Source organism: Polistes canadensis, unplaced genomic scaffold (genome assembly GCF_001313835.1).
Source record: "Polistes canadensis isolate GaletaPanama2010 unplaced genomic scaffold, ASM131383v1 scaffold_47, whole genome shotgun sequence".
Lineage (NCBI taxonomy): Eukaryota > Metazoa > Arthropoda > Insecta > Hymenoptera > Vespidae > Polistes > Polistes canadensis.
In genome coordinates, this window is record NW_014569594.1 from 893,561 (window position 1) to 917,627 (window position 24,067).

General features: G+C 31.2%; 2 protein-coding genes across 3 annotated transcripts in view; one reads left to right on the forward strand and one right to left on the reverse strand.

The window, feature by feature from the left end:
- LOC106785268 (NACHT domain- and WD repeat-containing protein 1) overlaps window positions 1-17,746 on the forward strand; it is a 57,881-nt gene extending 40,135 nt beyond the window's left edge. The window contains exons 2-17 of the mRNA XM_014745570.1: window positions 7,225-8,864; window positions 9,572-9,651; window positions 9,834-9,956; window positions 10,110-10,252; window positions 11,116-11,276; window positions 11,402-11,806; window positions 11,884-12,641; window positions 12,759-13,292; window positions 13,371-13,611; window positions 13,721-14,379; window positions 14,453-14,759; window positions 14,852-15,077; window positions 15,158-15,353; window positions 15,439-15,955; window positions 16,171-16,434; window positions 17,528-17,746. Of these exons, the coding sequence (XP_014601056.1) occupies window positions 8,756-8,864; window positions 9,572-9,651; window positions 9,834-9,956; window positions 10,110-10,252; window positions 11,116-11,276; window positions 11,402-11,806; window positions 11,884-12,641; window positions 12,759-13,292; window positions 13,371-13,611; window positions 13,721-14,379; window positions 14,453-14,759; window positions 14,852-15,077; window positions 15,158-15,353; window positions 15,439-15,955; window positions 16,171-16,434; window positions 17,528-17,541 (4,737 nt within the window). The 5' untranslated portion in view covers window positions 7,225-8,755 and the 3' untranslated portion in view covers window positions 17,542-17,746. The remainder of the gene's footprint in view (window positions 1-7,224; window positions 8,865-9,571; window positions 9,652-9,833; window positions 9,957-10,109; window positions 10,253-11,115; window positions 11,277-11,401; window positions 11,807-11,883; window positions 12,642-12,758; window positions 13,293-13,370; window positions 13,612-13,720; window positions 14,380-14,452; window positions 14,760-14,851; window positions 15,078-15,157; window positions 15,354-15,438; window positions 15,956-16,170; window positions 16,435-17,527) is intronic.
- Window positions 17,747-18,065: 319 nt separating this feature from the next.
- LOC106785279 (bifunctional 3'-phosphoadenosine 5'-phosphosulfate synthase-like) lies at window positions 18,066-23,040 on the reverse strand. Of its 2 annotated transcripts, none has more exons than XM_014745592.1 (7): window positions 23,009-23,040; window positions 20,293-20,463; window positions 19,574-20,209; window positions 19,023-19,457; window positions 18,729-18,932; window positions 18,339-18,621; window positions 18,066-18,223 (listed from the first exon to the last, which is right to left on the reverse strand). In XM_014745592.1, the coding sequence occupies exons 2-7, from the start codon at window positions 20,359-20,361 to the stop codon at window positions 18,126-18,128; spliced, it is 1,725 nt and encodes a 574-aa protein (XP_014601078.1). In that variant the 5' UTR covers window positions 20,362-20,463; window positions 23,009-23,040; the 3' UTR covers window positions 18,066-18,125. The 2 variants fall into 2 exon arrangements, with proteins under 2 accessions (XP_014601078.1, XP_014601077.1); XM_014745591.1 differs by lacking the exon at window positions 23,009-23,040 and adding an exon at window positions 20,651-21,526.
- Window positions 23,041-24,067: the final 1,027 nt, after the last annotated feature.

Genomic DNA, 24,067 nt, shown 5'->3' on the forward strand with positions numbered 1-24,067 from the left:
AAAATAAAAAAAAGAATACATACAAATAAATATCAATAAATAGATAATATATACATAGAAATTAACAATAAATAAAAGGACTATATAAATATATTTACAAAATTAATGAAGATTTAAATAAAAAAATATACAATAAGTATCAATCGGAGTACAATCTTCTTCGAAATCCACCGTTGAAATGGGTCATTGTCCTCTGTGAAAATACTTTTATCAAATATTGTTTATATGACTTTCCGAACGTTGCGCGCATGTGTATAAAGGAAATAATATTCTTAATCGATAGAATTTAAGATTAAAACGTTTAGATTTTCGCATTTTTTTCATTTTTATAGAATTGTTTAACCAAAGATATATTTGTATTAATGTTCCTGCGCAGTAATGACTTCGAGGAGGCTATCTATTTATTTCTTATTCGTATTTTTTTTTTTTTTATTAACGTTGCCCTTTTCTCTGTTCTCACCTGGAAGCATTTTTTATTTAATTCAAATACCATACTGCGAATACTCTCAATATCTCGACTAGCCAATAACTCAGTCAGTAAATATTTGGCTCACACTTGTAACATATTCTATTTGGATTCAATATTCTACTATACGTAACGTAGAACGAGTTCTTACAATTTCTATTTTTTTTTCCTTCTTCTTCTTCTTATTGTTAGTCAAAAAGTCTCGCGAGAATATATAGATAGTTATTTTTCATGATTGATTTTATTTTATATTATCCAAAGCTTGACAGTTTTCTAGAAAATACATTTTTCTTTTACTATCTCAGATCGTATTCTTTCTCTTATCAATCCATACGTATATTTTTCTTTGTTATTCGACTATTGCACGTTTTCCTATTCAACTTGGGTAGCAATATAATTTTCCTTGTTTCCTTACCTCTTTCTTATTTCGTGTCAAATATAAAAGAGAAACTTTCATGCGGATACCATGGATACCTTCTTACTGAGAAATAACATAGATTGGAGAACGTTGGATAGGAAAGGATTTTATACAAAGGACGAAATACAAAGCGGATGCAGGGGTGTATATATATATATACGCTGGCCGTTATCGTTCTATTTACGATCGGAATACTATTCACGCACGAGTAAATATTTCTACGTGGTGGTTAGTGATACTACCATTTTCTTGTCCCTCGAAAAAAGTAAAGGAAGAAAAAAAAAAGGAAAACCTATGTCGAAATTATTCTTCGAGGATACTAAATTTTAACTTATTCATAAGTAGAAATTTATGGGGGGGGGGGAGAACGATAAGGCAAAATGAAAAAAAAAAAGGAAACATTAAAACTATTTTTATTATTTTGTATTATTATTATTATTACGTCAAGGAAGAAAAATCATTATCCAAGCATATTCTCATTTTTTGGTGATAATTGATAAAGATAAAAAAAAAAAATAAATACTCTACTATCCGACATATTTCAGATAAAGACACAACAGAAAAGGGGAAACGTTTTCATCGTTTCTCTTTCGTATACTTCGTGCAAGGCCGTTCCTGTGAACTATATTCGAAAGTCTCTTGTATTCCTCCTTCGTATCAACGTCAATCGATCGAACAACCAAGTCCTTCCTTACAGAAGCGTTAATTATTTCGAATACACGCGCTATTAAATTTTACCATGGCTTCGATAAACCCAATTGTAATATACGTATATTACACTAAAACATACATAGGTACAAATACATATATATATATATAATATATATATATTTGCGATCGATGAGAAACTCGGTCTTAAGCGTCCCGAAACCAGAGAATTGAATTCAGGAATCTGAGTTTTCTAATGAGATATCTCCTATGAATTCAAAAGTGGTAGGAGGAGGGAAATTTGTATGACGATTTATTGATTTTCGTATGAAAAGCAAATTAAAGCTTTACCAAAGGACGAATTCGCATTTAATGGTATATTTTTAATCGATATCCTAGCCTCTGGGAAAGAGGTTTCTCGTTTAAAGGTTCTACTTGAACCATGATCCTGTCATTTTCGAGAACGTGCTCTCACCGAGAAAAGATCGAGTACCATGGGCTCCGAACCCGTAGTTGCGAACATTTCCTGAAACGTTTCGCTGTTATCGATCATCGAAGTAAATGCAGATACGTACGCAATAGATATACGATCTATGACCTTTTTCGTTTCTACCTAGAAACACCATCTATACGTATAAAAGGACCGATTGGTTCTTCACCATTCAACGGTACGCTACACGGGGATTTTAAATCTCGTTTCTCTTTTCTCTTTGGTAAAAAAAGAAAAAAAAAAAAGAAGAATTTTTTTTTGTTCCCCTTTTTACAAATCGGTTCACAGGACAAGGAGGACGCCTGCAGGATTTTGTTGAGAGAGAAGTAAAAGAAGGTAAGAGGAGGAGAAATACAAACACGAAATGTTACTCGGATTTATTGAAATAGTATCCTAGTGTTCTTTGATATTCGTATACTTTTTAAATAATATTACAATTTTCTCATCTCGCGCGCGAAATAAGAAATAAATGTGTAAATCGAGGAAAGATATTTTTTCCTATATTTTATTTTTTTTTTTTAATTTATTATTTACCTTTTCTTCTCTCCTTTTAATTTGCTTAATAGGGTCATCATATTTCTTGATCTATTCGTGCGAAAGTATCTCGTCGTTAAACGAATTTTAAACATTCCGTTTACTTTTTTCTCTCTATAATATATTCTCTTCTATTTTTCTCTTATTTATCTTTGTATACCACAGTAATTAATTTATTTGATTCCAAATAGCAATGAGATTGAACGGAAAAGGCTCTGTTTTAAATAAACAACAAATGTTTTTGACAAATTTAACACATTTTTACAGAAAAATCTTCGTATATTATTTTTGAATATATATTTCAGCCAGTATATATAGAAATACAAATGAGTATATTTTAATTTTAATCGATATCGTATTTACACCAATCACCGATTTTGAAAAATATTTTTCTAAATTTTTATTGTCGATAATAGAGGAAGAAGAAAAAAATATACAGACGAGTATACAATTGAGCGAGATTTTTTTATATAATATTCGTAGGGAAAAAAATAGAAAAGTATTTTCATATTTTAACCATACTACGAATACTTTAATCCTCTACACCGTACTTTCGTAATATCGTTTCGCGTTTGGTTTTCATTGATTAAATCTCTTTTCAGTTAGATTCAATCGCGTTAAATCGTTGCAGTCAAATACAATCAAAACCGATAACAATTCCCCATGGGATTGTATAGTAGAGAACAAATTTTCTGGATTTATTCATTGTCAATTTATCGATACGATTACAATCGATTAATAGTAGTTAGATTTGAAATAAAGGAATAAATAAATATATGCGAATGTTTTTTTTTAATCGTATTTTTTTCTTTTCGAATTTATTTATACAACTTGTAAACCATTTTTATCGTTTATTTCTCTGGATAATTGTTTATCATTGATTTCAAACGATTAGCCATTATTTTGTTCAAATATATTTGAACACAAAAAAAAAAAGGAACAAATTACGGACAAATTTGACGATAAAAATAAGAGATGTGGTGAAAAATTGGAAGATTATTTTTTTTTCTCTTTTTTCTAACGTTATCAAAAAAAAAAAAAAAAAAAAAATAGGGGAGAAAGAAAAAAAGAAAAAGAAGATTGTTATTTTTTTGACGAGGTTACGTCGTGCAACGAATATCGATAAAGCGAAGCGGCTTTCATTGTAAAGTATAATTCAGTCTCCTCTTTGTGTATTAACATAAATCCAATGTTTACTTGAGGATTTCCTTCAAGTTTTTCGAATAAGAATTAGGAAATTGGACGAGATGTACAAAAAAAACAAAAAGTACTCGATAAAAGAAAAGAACGAATACATTTTACAAATCTCATACAACACTCGAATATATTTTACAATCGTTTTGATATTATCTGCACACGTGCAATAATCAATGTCAAGTTATAATTCGTTTATTATATCGATGAGAGTAATATCTTTGAAGTATTGCATTATTATTAATATTTCTTAAGTATAAATATTTTTTTCTTTATTATTTCATGAAAAAAAAGTCTGATGAGTTGTACGTTCTCGTTGCTACGTTACATCTATTGCAGCTAGGTCATGCATTATTTCCCCGTGTTTCAAGAAAGAAAAAAAAAGCAACAAATATTTGTTGCTCGAATAGAAAAAGTTTCGTTAGGCAAGTACAATAGGATTGCGACTTGGTCGATGACGCCAAAAGAATATATTTTCTTTCCAAATTTATATAGGTACCTTTTGCGTTTACGTATACGCTTTACGAATCCCAAATTCTTATTAATTATTAAACCTATAGTCGTATTCTATAATTCACTCGATGTCGAAACGAGCATTATATTATTGAAGCACGCGAGGTATTAAAGAGAAAGAAAGAAAAAAAAAACATGTACTCGTAAAGAGAGAACGAAAAATGATCATTTAAAACAAAACGATTTAAAATCATCTTACTTTGATCGATCCTCCTAAAAGATTATAAATATTATTCCTTATCAGCAAAAGTTTAAATGATTCATGTATTATTCGTCTCTTGCCCGTTGCAAAAGAAGAATCTCCGTAGAGACTTTTACGAAGAGAAATAAAAAAAAAAGTAAGAAAACACGTTCGTAGAGAAGATATATAAGCGTCTTTAGAATTGAAAATCGTCTTTATTTATAGTTATAAAATATTTTTACCATTTATTACTTTTTAATGTTTAATCGGATGAAAAAGAGATTTTGCTTTTTCCATGTTTCCTTTACGTATCTCTTACGTAAAATTAACGTCTTCCACAATGGGGTATCAATGAAGTCAGAAAATTTAGCAGATGATACAGGAAATTAACACAAAATTCCTATTATCTGATAAGATAAGTTTTTAATATCCTTACTTATTGGAATTCGTCGATTCTTTTCTCGATAGAATCGAAAAGAATTTTTCTAGTTTGATATCGATCCGTATAATAAAAAGAAAAAATAATAATTCATTGATTATAAGAATAATTGGTAGATTTGTTAACTAATATTAGAGTATAAACTGGCAAATGATATTTCTCCAAGTCGTGGTGTTAGAAAATAAGAGACGAAAAGGGAAAGCAAGGGAGACTAAATTATTTAAGTTAGTTACCCTAGAACAACCCTCGGTTTTACATTCCACGATTTTCTCCCGTTCATTTAATCCCTCTAGAATTTTTCGAGGCATCCGTTCTTTTAACTCCGTCGATTACATTTTTCTTCTTATATCTTTTTAAATTTGATTCTATTACGAATATAATGGTGTAACCGAGTCATTGTGCGATTTAATGATACAGCGATTTTTTTTCTTTTTCTTTTTTTTTTTCTATTCTTTCTCGAATCTTTATCGTTGGGGTATATTATCGAGATAAAGAAAAAAAAAAAGAAATTTTTGCCAGAAAGGAATATAGGAGTAAAAAAAAAAGATAAAGATAAAGATAAAAATAAAGATATAAGAAAAGAAATCAAGAGAAATGATGGCAGGCAGAGAAAGCATTGGATCCTTCAACTCGTAGAAACTCCCCTTTGGAAAAGTATGTCATGAAAATGTGCCAAGAAAGCGAAACAGAGCGTGAGAGGGAGAGAGAGTGATAAAGGGGGGATGGGGGGATAGAAATTTCGTAATATCGAATGTTCGGTTAATATTGTACTCGTTTAAGTACCAATTATGAAATTTCGAGATCTAAAGCTATCGTATTTTGTTTAACAGAATACTAATTAAAATAATGAAAATATATTATCTACTCGAGATAATCTCGGGATATTGAATTCAGTAAACTGCGATGAAAAAAATTCTTTTCTAATGAATTTAATAAAAAGCATATTTTACGAAGAACGTCAATGTGAAATTATTAATTGACGGTTATTAAATACTTAAAGTCGTAATTTTTATCTACTGTCCTGGCTTTTAGAAACACGTTGTAGGGTGAAAAATATGAAATCGGATCGATTGATATTATTAGGCCAGACAATAAGAAGCGAACGTGAATTTTTTGGAGTGCCAAATGCCTTTTTTGATATAATGCTAATTCGACGACGCTGAATCGAATGATGTTAATTTTTGTTTTACAATCCCGCCAGGTATTGCTAGCTTTCCCTGACCCACCAGGGATTGCTTGGCCTATTATTTAACGATAATATCGAAATCTATCGTAAATCATATTTCATATTACACTCTTAATAGAAGTATTATGGGATATATTTTTTGATAAAACTTTGCTTTTAATCGTACATGGTTTATATATATGAATAAATAGCTTTATGCAATTTGAAACGAAGAAAACAAACAAGATATAAATGAATTTTTAATTAAAATTTCTTTTTCGATAATTAATAACCATCGGTTTTGATATTTCACGTTTGATAAAAGATAACAAATTATCGAACGATAATAATTCGTAATTATTCTTATTGTATTTATATTAGTTTGGTATATAATGTTTTTTTTTTCTTTCTTTTAAATTTAAACATACCATATCATCAATCGCGAAATATTCTCTATAAATATTCAAGATAGTAGATATTACATTACAGAAGGTATCTCGAGGATTTTCTTTCATTTTTCTTCGTCTTTTAGACCTTTTTTTTCTTTTTTTTTTTTTACGTCTTATCTCCTTTTCCATCCTTCATGTCGATAATAATCTTACCGCCTCGTCTTACGAATTAGGTCATGCTGCCGATTATAATATCTATTCTTTATTAACGATTATAAGCCTCTTTTTCCCTTAAAATTATGCTGACTTATCGAAACGATACATATTTCTCGTTTAAAGTAAAATATTATATGAATAATTATTAAAAAAATAACGTCATTTTTTTTTATATGTGTTTTAAAATCATCCGAGAATTCATATATTTCTTCAAAGAGAAATATTAAACTTTACGTTTAGTCCAGGTTGTGAATCTTCAAAAAAAAAAAAAAAAATGAGAGTTAAAGAAGTACGTTTAATTAAGTACAGTAAAAAATTCATCCCGGTCTTTATTTCTTACTTTTCTCGCAAATAAACGTTTTTTACTGAAATGCTAAATTCTTCTTTGTGTTGAATTCTACGGGGTGGAAAAAAGAAAATTGCTTATTGTTACGAATATAGGAGGTGTACCTCTGTTTTATCCTAATATCTCGTACAATTCATCTTTTAATATTTCCCCCCATTCAATTTATTTTCATTTATATTATATTTCATTTGTATCGCAGACATAATTTGTACGATTTGTTTACAGATGTAAAATTTTTATTATGCATTATCGGAACGGGGCCAACGACCCCACCTTTTTGCGGTTCTAATGACGTTGTCCAAATCAAATCTCCAAGGATAAATTAATAAAGGATAATGATGGAAATTCATGCGGATCTATACGACACGATTATTAGAACGTATGAGGCACCGTTACGTTTATAGATGTCAACGAGATTAATTTGGAACAAAAAAAAAGAAAAAGAAAAACGAAGTAGTAGTAATAATAGTAGAAGAAGAAAAACCAAATATTTCATCTGAGGAGAAAAAAAAAATAAAGGCCGCGACGAATCTTTCATTCGAATAAAGTGTAAGAGAGACACGAACAAAAATTCAAGAAGAAAAAAAAAGAAATAACAAGAGGTGACAACGTAAGAGACAAGTAATTCGCCTAATTGCACAATAAGAAAAAGAAAAAAAAAAAAGAAGTTTAAATGTAAAACATTACACGTACGACCAGAAGCGAAGACAATCCTAGAAGAACAAAGTTACCTAATTAGAAAATACTTAAGAGTCGGATCTATTATAATTTATAATATAATGTGCGAAATAATAATGATTATTGTGTGCATTAAAAAAATCTATATATAAATATCTATATGTATACACGTACACACACTATTACATAAATCTTTATCGAAAGTTAATTGTTAAACAATAAAGAGAGAAAGAGAGAGAGAGAAAGAAAGAAAGAAAGAAAGAAAGAGCATACACACTCATCAAACATAGACGCGTACAGATACACACATAAGTCACTGTCCAAAAAAAAGAAAGAAAGAGATAATTTATATTATATTTGAACGTTGTTGAACAATAGTAACAGGATATATTATTATATAAATAAGCATATAAAAAAAAAAAAGTCTACTCTCGTACCTACTTGAGCCAAGTGATCAGAGTCTTGAAAGGTATCGTGATAAAGAACCAAAAAGAATTAAGGAAAAGAAGGAGAAGAAGCATCGTGCTTGTGTCGTGGAAGGGAAAATAAAGGGAAGGAAAAGGGGGTAGGCAAAAGGGCACATATATATAGTTAGTAAAAAAAAGAAAGTCTCTCGAGTGTCGATCTAGGGAAAAGGGAGTTTCTATTCGGTACGTCCACACTTTCAAAGCGCGTCAATTTATCCAACAGAGTAAAAGAAGAAAAACGAAATAGAAAGAGAGAGAGAGAGAGATAGAGGAATAAAAGTGAGTTTAAAAAAAAAAAAAATAAGAGGAAAAAAGCAAAAAGTTTCGGATGGCAAAGAAGAGGTAAATGTGTCGAAGCACACGGTGAAAATAAACGACGTTTTTCAAGCGAAAAGTGAAAAAAAGTTCTCTTATATCTTATTGTGAAATTCGAGTTTCGTCAAAAACTACGTATTTAAATATTTGGAAAATATGAAATCTATACAATTTATTATTTATAACAATTAATGTCTCCAATGCGTTAAACCTGATCGTGATATTTATTTACGGAAAGAAATAAAGAAATAAAGAAAGAAAGAAAGGAAAAAAAAAGAAAAATTCCTATCATCAATATGAATCTCGAGGTTGAACTTATTGCCGGAGTGGTCAAGGGTGGTTTACCACCACCTCATCTACCTGCTCCTAGGCTTATCAAAATATTTATTGCTGGCGAAAGGGATGGTAAGAATTATATTTCATTATTTATAATATATATTTTTTCTTGTGTTCTTTTTCTAATTGCTTAAACAAAATTTACCCATCTCTTTCTAAAGAAAATATATTATGTTTCATTTAAAGAGAGGGGTTGTTATACTGTAATCTATTTATTTGTATTAATATTATTAAAAGAAAAAACTTACATTGTAATTAATTGCCCGAAATATAAATAACATTATCAATTCAATTAAGATAAAATCAAAAATCTTACAATCTCGATCGTTGAATTAAAGTGCAAACGTATATAGAAAGGGCCGATTGAAATGGAAAGGTATTCGCTACAGGTGGAAACCGCTAAATCACTAAACTAATATAATTAGACTTGAATTCTCCAGTGATAAGAGTATCTTTTGAGAAAACACCGAAACGTTCCAATCTAATCTAATTGAATTGTTTGCTCTATATAAACGTCTTTCTTTGCTCGTTATTTCTCACGTTACACTTTTTTAAGATCGTATGACCGATACACACAACCCCATATTTGCCTATCAGTTTCTTATCCTTTTTGACGAAATTCATTTTATATATTTCTTTTTTCTTCTTTTCGAATATAACAATTAAATTAATATTATATATATATATATATATATTATATATTATATTTATATATTTTATATATTTTTATATATATATATATAAAAAATGAGAAAATAATAATTAAATATATTTAGAATTCTCAGTAGAGAGGAAACAATTATTGGAGGTGGTGGGTCCAGAACTGCAATCGATTTACGATGATATGGGAATTGAGGTAAATTATCGCACGATTAACACTAATTTTGACCAGATTATGCACGCACGAGCACACTTGTTATATTACAACAATAAATTGCCAGCTTGAAATATTTTCCGTCTACCGTGTAAATGCTATTAACAGATTACATTTGAATACGCGTAATGTATGATATTAATTATAATGCTTTTGCTGTCCAGGTATTATTGGTTGACATGCAATATGGAACCAATAAAGATCCAGATACTAATCCAAGATTGGCAGAATACTTTTTAGAAGAAATAAATGCTTCTCATCGACATTCCCGCGGTTGTTTTTTACTGGTGAGTAAATTTTTTTTTCTTATCAAATAATCGAGAGAGAGAGAAAGAGAAAGAGAAAAAAGTAAATGGATGGTATGTTCGGTAAGTTCTTTTTTTTTTTCATTTTGTTTCTCTCGTTAACATTTGTGTTCTTGTGTATCGTTATTTTTAAAGCTACTGGTCGGAGCCGATTACAATACAGGTTGGGTGCCTACCAAGTTCGAGGAAGAAACTTTCCATGCACTTCTCGGTTGCTGTTCCGTTCTGAGCGAGTATTACGTGCAAGATGGCCGTTATTATACATTGAAAGCTTCTAGGTAATACGCAATTCAGTTTTTATAGAAAAAAAAAAAAAAAAAAGAAAAACTATGCGTCCGTAGAGACGTTTTACATAAACATTCTTTTTTGTATATTTTAACTTTTTATTCAGATTGTAACTTTCCGACCGCAATTTACTTCCACCGTTGATTGTGTATACCTTTCGCAATCTCTTTCACTTCGAACTCTACAAAAATTCTAGTTTTATCCGTATACAAAGAGAGAAAAAAAAAAAGAAATAATATCTGTAACCGACGGGACAATATATACATTTATTCGTAATCATTCTCCATTTGATTTGATTGGATTTTTTTGTTCCTCGAAGTTGTAACCTTATTTTTTAATGATACTTTCTAAACTAATTTTACATTCATACAGAGTATTGTTTTCTATCTGACGTGAAAAGAAAATGAATATGTTGACAAAAAATTTAATTAAGTAGTGTCATCCCTCCTCCGTAAAACCCTCGCGTCCAATACAAACTGACATGCTAACTCAAAAGTTGATCAAAGTTGCATGCATATTTATAAGCTAAACTAAAAGCTTTGAGGTTGTGACGGTAGCGTATTTTAAAGTACAATGATAATGAAAGATCCCTATATTTCACAGATTTGTCTTATCTTTTTTATTTTATCTCATAACTCTTTTAAATCACAATCGTTTGAATATATAAAAAGAACATTGGATATAAAAATCGTTTAGACCGCGTTCGTCAAAATTATTACGTTACACGTCAGTTAGCAGTTCGATTCGACGTCAAGCTTATTAGAGTTAGGATACGTCTTGATTTAATTTAACTTGACTGGTTCCAATGTGACCGCAAGATAAGATGAATCGATGCCTTGCATGCTGACCCCGATAGTGTGGAAACGGCACAAGATGATTGGCAATCGACTCAGGAATCGAATTTGAGGACAATATTAAGAATCGCAGCTGAATCGGTTATCCTCGAGCAACCGGACAATAAGGAAATTCAAAACGTGTTGAAGAGTACAACGGAAAGACAGTTGGATTACGGCCTAAGTAAATTCATCCTTATATTTTATCTTTAACGAAATTACATTATTTTTTTTTCTTTTTTTTATTTGAGAGATTGAGAAATAGAGAAAACAAACTGCTGGTTATATCTGCGAATAACTTTTGTGTAGATCTTGACGAAGACGGGAATGGAATAATGGCTATTATTAGAGATTGGACTGGTAAAGATGTTCCGAAGGTCAGTCCCGGTGCTATGAGTTTCCGGTCACACATAAAATCGTGTTTACCAGATGAAAATGTGATTCACCTTGAAGTTGACTATAAACCCGACGGCATAGACTCGGACAACGACACCCATGAAAATTACTTGAATAAATTTAGACGATTCGTCGTAGATAGATTACAAAATTTAGCAAACGCGTCAATAGAGATCGATCCGGAAATCAAAAGTCGAAAAAAAATGGTACAGGAGGTTTACGCCGAAAGTATGGCACACTTATCGTTGTTACGCGAAATCAAACCTGCCGAAGAACATGACGAACCTATCACTCGTATAAAAAAGCTTTTGATATCCGGTAAGTTTCGATCAAATTCTAATAGGGAATTCATAAAAACGAATAATTAAATTTATTATTGCAAATTTACTTTTTAGGAATGGATCAAAAACACGGTCCTATTTTAATATGGGGTTCGAAGGCTTCTGGAAAATCTTCAATACTCGCTAGAATATATGAAAGTGTACCAGAATGGTTCGGCAAACCGACATTGAGAATTGTACGATTGTGTACGTCGACGCCAAAATCGGCTTACAGTTTAGAACTTTTACGAATTTTGTGCGAGCACATCGGTTTCTTGTCGGGTAACAACGACGGTAATCTTCCATTGGATGCTTCATTCGATCCTTTGTATTTGAATAATTGGTTTAGTCAAATAATGCGTGGCATCGAAACGCAACCTTTGTCGGAACAATTAATCGTTATGGTTGACGATCTGCATCGCCTTCACCCATTGGAATGCGATATTGTGGCTGCTTTATCATGGTTGCCATTAAACTTACCCCAGGGTATACATTTCATAGCAACTACTACGGTACCGCCGGAAGCATTACGACTGACGCCATTACAAAAAGAAAGACTCAAAAGCAGCGAAATACTTATCGAGCTATCCGACAAACGATGCAATCTACCTGACGTAGAGTTTGCTTTGGATAATCTGGAAAAGCTCGTCGGTCCAAGAGCAGCAAATAAAATCGGTTCGCTTTTAGCCTGCGCGGAATACGGTCTCTCGGAAACAGAGATTCTCGAATTAATAATGCCAACCGGAGGGGACGATCCATTATCATTAACATTGGGACAATATAATTTCGCAACGTGGTGTCTGATCCGTAGAACTTTGGCACCTTTATTAAGGGTTGGTAAAATTATTAAATTTATAATCATGTTGTTGTATTGTAATATATATGATATATATGCGAATTTACTTTTCTTATACATTACATATTATACATAATATATTCGCGTAATAAAGGTACGAGTAATGAGCGGCAGATTAATGTTCGGCTGGCGTTGGTTGAGTCGTGAAATCGCTCGAAAGAAATATCTTTCGGATCAAGACGTATCGAGAACGTGTCACGCCGAATTAGCGAATTTATTTTTTGCCGAAGAAACCGAAGATAGCGAGGAGAAATCACCACAGGTTCCTATAGAACCACCAGCAAAAGAAACACCTTTTCAGAGTGCACCACGATCACAAGATATCACTTATACCTTACGACACGTTGAAGAAGCCTGGCTTCACTTGCTTAGAGCTGGCGATGTTGACAAACTCAAAAGATTGGCCGTCTGTGCTTTTGATTTTCTTTTAGCTGGCGTACAAATGATTTCCGTTAGCTATTTACGATGCGTACTCGAACACGCGAGAAGATATCTTTTGGAAAGGGATTTGGAATTGGTATATTACGCTGTTAGAAAATCGAGCGACGTACTAACCAGAGATCCGCTTCAACTTGGAGCACAACTTATTTGTTGGTTAAGACCGGTAGCGGACGACGGCGGAGATCTTGTAAGAGATTTTTGTATTTTTGTATTTCATTTCTAAAGTCTTTCTCAATTTAATTCAATTAATTTGTACGTACGAAAGGTAAGCAGAATGGTTATGGCAGCAATGGCATGGTGCGATGGTTATACCGCACCTCTTTTAGTTCCTTTAAATGGTTGGCTTCAACCTCCTCTACCTCTTCAAATTCGTGCTTTGTCTTGTCCACAAGGTGTCCGTTTAGTTGAAGCTGCGCCATCGGGTCAACATGTTGTGGTTGTTCCACCGCAAGGAGATGCTCAACTCTGGCACGTAATGTCTGGTCAGCTAGTACACACTTTTAAAGGTATCAATTATTTCATACTATCTATCTATCTATCTTTGTTCGTATATTTTTAATCAGATTTTTAATAATGATTTATGAACGATTTAATAATATAAATATTATACTTTAGGTCATTCTAGTCCGATATCATGTTTAGCGATTACTCAACAATCTCAATATCTATTAACTGGTTCCGAAGACACTTCCATTATCGTTTGGGATATGAAAGAATTATCATTGAAACGACGAATTTGTGAACACATAGCACCCGTTCTTACGTTAACGGCAGCTATAAATAACTCGATTATTGTAAGTGGTGGGGAAGATTCGAGTATCATTGCAACTAGTTTACTCACTGGAAAGGTATTAGTGAAAATTGATCATCACAGAGGACCCGTTACTGCAATACGTGTAGATTCAGCCGGAGAAGTTCTTGTATCTGGCTCGACAGATGGAAAAGTCTGCTTATGGTCTTTAGAAACTTTTACTCTTCTCAACAGCATATCGTTACCTTCTCCTGTAGCCAATCTCGATGTATCAGCTGATTCTGTATTCTTGTTGGCTGCTTGTGAAGATCAGAAACTTTATTTAAGATCATTAGCTACTGGGACAGAAATACATACATTAAGAGGTCATCAAGGTCCTGTTAGAAGTTTATGTCTTGCCAGAGATTGTAGAAGAGCCATTGCTGGTGGTATAGAAGGCAGAGTTTCCGTTTTCGATATACACAGTGGTAGACTCATCAAAACCCTACCTGCTAATCCTTCTGCAGATGTTACGTCTGTTAAGGTAACTAGAAATCTTTGATGATATACAAATATATAGAATGAACTAATTCAAACAAACTCGACGTATTATATAGGTTACCGAAAAAGATGATTTCCTTATAACTGCTGGTGGAGGGCGTGTAACTTATTGGAGTTTTCGAGGAGAAGAAGCTCCTTCAAAACCACAAAAGCTTGGGAAACAAGAATCACTTCAACCGCACACTTCACCTATATCCTGTTTAGATATATCTAGGGATGGTGCAATGGCAGTTACGGGTGGTGTCGATTCATTAGTCAATTTGTGGCAATTAAATACCCATGAATTAATGTCAACGTTGGAAGGTCATATAGCAAGCGTTACGTGTATCACATTTTCTGCCTCTGGATTATTTGTAGCGTCGGGTAAAATATCAATCGATTATATATTGGCAATGTAAATCTTTATAAATACAAAACAGAAATAGAGAAGAATATAAGAAGAAATGTTGTTCTAGGTTCGGAAGATAAAACGGTACGCGTTTGGGGATTAACATTGGGCCTTGTTGTAGCTACGTTTAGACATCAAGCAACTGTTACTTCTGTCATAGCTATGTTAGATGGTAGAAGAGTTGTCAGCTCTGACAGGGCTGGAATTATTAGAGTATGGGCAGCAGATAATGGAACTTTGATTCAATCTGTTTGTGGTCCGGGACGATGTTTTGCCGTTGCCGCTGACATGAGGTATTACAATAGAATTCTAATGTTGTTAGAATAAAATAACGATTGTTTTTGAATATTTCAATGAATTTGTATTATTTTAGATTTGCGGTTTGTGGTACCGGTGACAATCAAGTTCGAATAATAAGTTTGGGAGCTGGTCCAGAAGAGAAGCATCAAGTTTCTCATTCACAAGATATTACGTGTTTAGTAGTAACGCCTGATTCACAATCTCTTATTACCGGTTCTAGAGATATGAGTCTTAAGGTGTGGCAACTTGCCGGTGGAAAATTATCACAGGTCAATGAAACGTCAAAGATATATACTCGATAAGATAAGTTGATTTTTCTTTATCAAATCTATTATAGTGACAATTATTTTACAGGTTTTGGTGGGTCACACCGATCACGTAACTTGCGTGGCGGTAGCAATACTTGACAAATCTATCGTCGTGTCTGGTTCTCGTGACGCTAATTTGATAGTATGGGATATAAACACAGGAGCAGATTTGCATACTCTAACTGGTCATCTCGGTTATGTAACCTGTGTCAGATTGTCCGGCGATGGTATTCTGGCAGTTTCCGGTAGCGAAGATAAGAGTTTGATAGTTTGGGATACGAAGAAAGGCACTGCTTTAAATTCTATTATGCTTCATGTACCAATACTTGGTGTTGAGATGTCTACCGATTGTTCGAGATTAGCATTGCACTTATTAGAACACAAATGCATGCCCATTCTTTGTCTGTATAATACACCAGCTCAATATGTTAAACTTCCACCGTACGTTGCTCCGAGAGATTTACGACCACCCGGTCCTAAACGTCCTGCTAGAAGATTATTGAAAAAAGAGGTTTCTTTGGATACGTATACGTGGCAACGCAAATACGGTCATCTTACAACTGGTACGTATCTTATTTTATTTTCTTTTTTTGTTGAGGGTTGCCTACAAAATTTGTGCCTATTCTGAGAGAAAAGTATATATATATTGTGCATTAAAAAAAAAAAAAAAACATATAAATCGGCGCGAATTTTTTAAGCAAACCCAATGATTGTTATCTACATATCTAAATTGAATAAATATCCTACATAGATTGGATTTTTGATTATGTATATTAAGGTATAACGGTATCAACTGTCGAAGAAAGATTGAAACGACGATTCAGTGTTAGTGCTTCTATGGAGGAAATTAGTAAAGCTGGATTAGCTAGTTCTCAGCCAGGGTTAGGTCCAGAACAAGCAGCATTGGCTCAGTCCCAACATTTCGATCAGTTGGAAGCTATTTGGAACAAACAATCTCCACCACCAAGACCACGTGGTTTAAGAACTTTGTCTAAACAAAGTTCACTTCAAACAACTCGAATATCTGACTCCGAAGAAGAAGGTAGGCGTGCAATGTCGTGCATCGCCTCCTAATTACATTTTTAATTATTTGTTGTTAAATTCCATTAGATTTTATTGTCGCATAGTTATGTAGTATTTATCGCCTTCATTATAGTTTGAACAATATGATAGATTAATGCTTAGTTATTGCATTATAGTAATGCTTTCACGTGTCATTAGTGGTATATTTTGAATATATTTATTAAAGATATATCATAATATAGAGATATTTGACGATAACGTAATCATGAACATTACGTTCTCTAATGATACGTGATAATAGTGTTAACTCTTAAATATTGCACTTGTTGATATTATGCCAACACTGAATATCAAATTTGTCTTCCAATTCTATATAGTAACGAGTCGTCTTTATCTAAACGAAGAATAATGCGTTTTATTTTTTTTTTTCAGATTTAAATACGCGTACATTATAAATGTTCGTGTATAAAATATATATATTTGTGAGATAAAATATGTTGTACGAATTAAAAAAATATATTTCAATTAATTTTTTTCTCTTTTTTCTTTCATATAGATTATAATTAAATTTTTATACCGAAAGTATTTCGGAAAAGCATAATCATTGTTCGTAAAGATTTTCAATGAATATTAGATAATTTTGACGATTGCGTTATTATTCGAAAAGATCTGTTTTGTTTAAACGTGAAATTAATTTTAATATCATAATAACAAAAACACACACACACACACACACGGATAGGACATTTTTTTTAATTTTTTGTTTGATTAAATAGTGATACATATTAAGTTATTTATAGTTCGTAAATTTTAATCGTTTAATTATTGTAATTAGTAAAATTGTATGTCATCCTGCATGATGCAATATTGATTGCAAAATTTCTGTTGCAGATATTATATTTCTCTATAGATCATTGAAATATTAGCATGAATTAGATAAATATTTAGATTTTATTTTGTTCCGTTATATTAAATCGTATAATAGTTAAAGTGAGAATATTTTTTATGTTTAAATGTTTGCGAATGCTTAGGCAAATGATTTTCCTTGGCTATAATATATATCTAAACAATATAAAACATATATTTAGATATTTGTGGACACTCTATTACAGATCTTCCAGATTAAAATGAATTCCTTTGAAGGAGATGGACTATTATCTAGGATAAAGAGCCTTTAGCTGAAAACTATACACCTACCATATTCTTTCATCCTTCGACTATCAAGTATATTTTACGTTAAGAATACTCTGTGTCCGTACCTTTAATAAAAATTAAATAAAGGTACCCCAAGTCGATAGATATTAGAAAAAGGTGGGAAAACGTAAAACTCATTCGTTGATTTTATTTCTAAATAATCAACGACTTTTAATTATTCTCCCGTAAGATGATAAGAATCATTATTTTCTTAATACGTTATATATATTTACATATATATATATATATTAGTTTTTATTTTCTATCAGTAAGATTTTTACAAAATGTTTTTTTGTTTTTCTATAAAAATATAGATTCGAATGATTATAAACATATATTAGAAACCATATTGATCTTTGTTAATCTAGAATTTCATTTACATTAAATCTTTCGTTAGTAAATAAATAATTATACTGAATTTTTTAATAGCAATATAGTATTATGTTATTGAATAATATAAATACGTAAAAAATATTATCTAAATTATATCTAATAGTCCAATTGATCGAGAAATTATCATTTATTGTTTATTCTCTGATAGTATTCTGATAAGATTTTCCATGCTTTCGGTGTCATAAAACCTTCTGGTGGATTTTCTCCAGACTTCGCTAAAGCTAATGTAAACAGTAACAAATATTTGATTTAAGAGAAATCTTTTCCTCCATTATCTTATTAACATTGCTTATGTATTCATTTATTTAACAGATGTAAAATATTCAAACATTTTACCTCTCATTTTCGTTCCTGAAATAAATATAAAATCATTTTGTCTTTTGTGATCATAAAAGGCCATTTTTTGTTCTTTTATATCGTAAGCGGCTACTCGGAAAGGTATAATTTCAAGATTTTGAAGACCAGGTGCCATCGAAAGTACTTTAGCACCATGTGTACTGTCATATAAATTACCATCGGGTGTAGCGTTTTTATTCGGATGTGGTATACCGGCAGGATCTCTGCCAATTATATAAAAATTAGCGCCAGCGATTAATCTACCTTTGGCATGCCATTGTACCTGTGGAAATAAATATCATTCATACGATAAACAACAATTTGAAATATATGAATAGTATAAGTTTACTTGCGACGTTATTAAATCTATCAATAAAATGTTATTCTCACTTCTGTTGGTCCTGCATATAACATGGGACTAGGGAATATAGCTAAAATCGTATCCTCGTGTAAGATACCATCTTCTAGAACAGCTTGGTGTTGTTTTATTCTAACAGGCAAAGGTACATCGTCGTCTTTCGTCCAGCCACCCAAAGGATGCAAAAGAAGAACTGGTTTACGGTAATTACGTTCGAGCAAACGTTTTCTTGTGTCCTTTAAAAATATCATTCTTATGTTTGATACTTTTTAAATTTAATATGAAACACCATGAAAACGTTATGCAAATAATATAACATTTGTTACCTGCATAAGAAGGGCATGCCCATCGTGTATAGGATTTCGAAGCTGAAAAGCGAATACTGCATCCGCGCCGATCTGACGATATTTAGCTCTGATCTCATTAGGAGTCAATCTATATTGGTCAAGACCATCGTTCCATCGTATTCTTTCGAGTACCTCGAGTTCACCGCCTAACAACCAATCACCTGATTCGTGTATCATTTTAACGTAAGGATGACCGGGATCATTTGTGCCGAATTCTCTCGAACAACGTTCTTCCTTACGATGAAAATAAAATTCCGGATTCCTAAGAATCGCGATACTTTTTTCATTGTATTTCAAGGTTAAAGATTTAACGTTCTCACAACGTTCCTTGTCGATACTACTAACAGCGAGAACTATCGTAATTGACTGATTTATTTGAACACCATTTTCCGTTAAGCAATTGAAATGTTGAGCCTGAAACGTTAACGAGATTTCTTTATTTTCCCGCACGGATATTGGAGAAGTATAACAAGAGAGAGAGAAAGAGAGAAAGAGAAAAAAAAGATATTCAAAAGGAAAGGAACATTTACTTGTAAATATTGTTCCTCCGTCATAAATCCTTTAAGCGGAGCTGCCCAACCTTCGGCGAGAACTTGAATCCATTGCAAATCGATTTCGTTGATTTCAATCGCTTGTAAATATTGTGCCTCTATTTTAATATCATCGATCATCGATTCGGGAACAAATAATTCATCGACTGGTCTTCCCAATCCGTACATCTTTGGTATGATAGAAAGATTTTCAAGAAATTCGATAACCTTGGCAGTAGATTCCTCTACCGTTGAATTTTCCGTGTTAACAACGAAATCAGGTTTCATTGGTATTTCGTATTTTTGATCGATACCGGTAAAACCCTTGATGATACCAGATCTAGCTTTCTTATAAAGACCTTTAACGTCTCGTGCCTCGCAAATTTTCAATGACGCGTCAACGAATATCTCAAAGAACGGTAGTTCCGAATTTTCGTGAATTTTTCTTGCCATCCTCCTATCTTCCTCGAAAGGTGACACGAAACTACACAAAGTAATTACACCAGCATCGGCAAACAATTTGGCTACTTCGGCAACTCGTCTAACATTTTCTTCGCGATCCTCTTTGCTAAAACCCAAATTCCGATTTAAACCGGTCCGAACGTTATCCCCATCCAAACCATAAGCTGGTATACCCTGTAATATAATTCAATATTGCAATGTGTAATCGTTAATTAAAATTTGATTATATATATATATATATAATATCAATACTCTACCTGGGATACAAGAAATTCTTCTAGCTTGAACGATATGGAAGTTTTTCCAGCTCCAGAAAGTCCTGTCATCCATATCGTACATCCACGAAAACCACGAATAGTACCAACAGCTTGGCCACGTTTAGCTCTTGATACATGATGAGCTTGAGATGTTACATTTGTCGCGAATGTCTGCAAAAATATTAGACCCTATTCCTATAATATCTATATTTCCTATATCTAATATTTCAATCTTTTCATTTAAAAATAAAGTCAAGATACGAACTAGGCACGTCCTCTTCTAATGTTTATTAATTTTGTTATTATTAGGTGATAATATGTATAACTTTAAAGAATTTGTGAATAATTCATTTATTACCTGTCTCGCAGAGTTTTGATTTTCCGTTTTTTGTCGAAGAAATCCCATTATTCGATAAACAAAATTCTTATCGAAGTATTAGTCTTAAATTCTTCGACGGAACTAACGTGTTAAAATATGATATTTGTGTGTAGATATTATCGTAAGAATGATTATTATCTGAGTTTATATAACGTATTTTTGTTTTTTAATAATAAACAATTATTAAAGTTCAATTGGTTATTAGTTATCTCGCGTACGATAAGTTTCCGTTATTGATTAATCTTTTATTCTTTGTTATTATCCAATTAAACTCGATAAGTTTGATTACTTCTGTCATGTAACATAAATATGATATAATTATTTAAGGAAAACGATTTCGAAGAATATAATCTTAAAAATCATGAATTTTTATAACGGTCAAATGACCGCTCATGGTAGGTTTTTTGTGTTAAAATAAAAATAAACGATTGTGAAAATAGTTTCTTTTTTCATTGCATATAAATTATATTAAAGTAGTATAATTTTCGTGTAACTAATTGCAGATGCACTTAGAACGATAAAAATTTTTTCAAACTATATAATTTAACGATTTTTTTCTTTGACAAACTTTTCACAAAAGTTATTTTACAAAATATATTTTTATTGTTTTTATACAACAACTCGTGTATAAGTCACACCTCGTAATAATAAAACACACTGACAAAAATACGACGATTAGTCGTATATAAATTGCTTACGAATTGCATTCCGTGTTAAGCGTGGAATAAGACTGATGGCATGCTCGCGAGAAAGTTAAAAGAAAGTGACTTTCATCGCTAGTTATGCCAACAACAAAGGAACCAGTTCTCGTCGGATATCATTGACCTCCAAAATGATAAATTCTCAGCACTCTAAGCGCAATTAAATGAAATGAAATTTACATTTCTTATCAAATTATTTTTTATATAATATGTAATAACAAACGATTAAATTATATTGTGCAAAATTTATTATTATCATCATTAATCATATTTATTTTATTATATTATTGAAATTGAGCAATGAAAAATATTTTTAATTTTAGATGAAAAAAGTAAGTGATACCCAGAACATTGTTATTTAACATAAATTGTATTAATTAATATTTAATAATCATTTATAATTTAAACAGACGAATTTCCATTAAATATGGTCGGTGATAATTTATTAAAATATGTATTATAAATTGTCGAATGTTATGAAGAAATAAATTATTTTTAATTAGTACAATTATATAATAAATAGATTTAATTCTGAATATTATTTTCATCCGCACGCGCGTCTGTTTTTGAAGTTGATTATAATGTAATATTAATTCTAAAAATAATCTGAAAAATAATAAGTAAAAAATACCCGATAAACCATGTGTTACCTCGAATGATAATTGCAACAATGCATGTACAATTTATTATATGACTTGGTTAAAAACATTTTGCAATTGATTTCAAAGGAAAACTATTCGAATGCATGTCGGTAATTGTTATACAATCTTATTATCAGACTGATTAGCCGTTCGTGCTTTTAAATATCTAATCTAAAATAGGTACTTTTATTTATAAAATAGTTAAAAGTTTTTACAAAATTTTACTTTATACCAAAAAATGCAAATGCTGAATAATCAAAAAAAAAAAAAAAATCAAAAAAAAAGGAAATGTTTAAAATATAAAAACGTTTATAAACTTGGTGATTTTTATTTGAATTTTTATCTTTGGAGAATTATTTAGTACAAAATAATCTGTACGTGTTATCTTCGCTTTATTTTTTATCGGGGAAAAACATATAGCGACGATGATATTTTGAATATAAATGATAATTTTTTCAAACGCGGAACAATAAGATTATTTTGGGGATTTCTGAGAAATTATGCAATTGTAAATATATCTTAAATTGCGCAAGACTTGTCATGTTATATTTCGTTATGTATCCAATTGACGAAATATATATAATATTGAGTGATATTATTCAAGATTAAATACTCCAACAATAATAGTTAAATATGTAATGTTACATGCATTGTCCTTGAGAAATAGTTAAAATAAAAACTTGTCATGATAAAAAGAAGCAACAATGAAACACGTACCAGTTAGAATACGCTTTTTATAGAAGTACTGCGTATACAGAGTATGATTTGAGTATGACTATGAGTATGTTAATTCTTCGAATTAACCAAATTCATTATCTTGTTAACAGAGAGATATATTAAAAACAAAGATTAATGTAACAAAGAAAAAATATAAACTTTTGTCAGTGAAAATAAAATAATATCGTAAATAAAATTACCATAAGATCGAATAAATCGAAATATGATATCGAAAATTAGATTTGATTTACATATGCAGATGACGAATGAAAACTTACCCTTTTTTTTACACCATTAGTAAGATTACATTCCATTTTTTTTTTCAATATTTCCGTTAGTTCGAATAAAATTTGTTTCCGATGTATTACAAGTTAAATTAAAAACGTTCGATTAAATATTTCTTTCGTCTCTTTTTTTTTCGACAATTAATAAATAATTAATAAATAAATAATAAATAATTAAAATGGATTTAAAAATAAATTAATTAGGACTTTAGCAGCGTATTTGTTGTTTTTTTTTAATAGAAAAAATTTTTTAATAATTCACGGGATAGTCGAGTACGAACTATCGAAATAACAGAACAACGAATAGAATAAGATTGAAGCAGCGACTGTTATACTATGTTACAGAATGAATTACACATGTGTGCCTTCCATATATTATGGTTATAGAGTAGTAAGACGAAGCGATGCTTTAGGTGGGGGGAAAAAAAGTCCTTGGTAGTATGCCAATTTTCTTTTTATTATCGTTACCTATTTTTTTTATCGAAAAACAAAGTTGATGGAAAAACTCGAGGTCAGCGGAGATATAACTTTTTGAAAGTTTGAACTGCAGGTGACCACCGGAGCTAAAGTATCGTAATTGTTTCCATAACGAATGGGAACAAAAAATTGAAAAGTAGAGGTATCGATGTCTTTGCAGAAATATTACCCTCTTTTTGTTTTGTTTCTACTTTTTTCTTTTTCTTTTTTTCTTTTTTTTTCTTTTTTTCTTTTTTTTTTTACACGTTTCATAGAAACTTCGTACTTTGCAAGTCAACTATTTTGAAAGATCATTGCATTCTTTGACACGATAGTAGTAGAAATAAATGTCTAACATTGATATTATACAAATGAATTTTATATGATAAAACGTGGCGAAAGGTTATCAGATTTCATTATCTGTATGTGCGGTCTATTCGATAAGCCAACGATTGCTCAGAAGCAAACATATTGATGAAAACACGTTAGTCAACTTTTTTTTTATCATTTCTTTCGAAATTTAAAACGTAAGAAATTATATCGGAAGGGGAAAGCTTTTCTCTTAAATTCATTTTTTATGAATACTAATTTCTTATT

What these genes read in the sequence shown, in the direction of transcription:
- LOC106785279 (XM_014745591.1), bottom strand. Translation starts at nt 20,698, where the DNA reads ATGGGATTTCTTCGACAAAAAACGGAAAATCAAAACTCTGCGAGACAG. An exon ending in AAGAATTTCTTGTATCCCAG is followed by an intron (nt 20,210 to 20,292) that starts GTAGAGTATTGA and finishes ATTATATTACAG; the next exon opens with GGTATACCAGCTTATGGTTT. An exon ending in GGCATGCCCTTCTTATGCAG is followed by an intron (nt 18,933 to 19,022) that starts GTAACAAATGTT and finishes ATATTTTTAAAG; the next exon opens with GACACAAGAAAACGTTTGCT.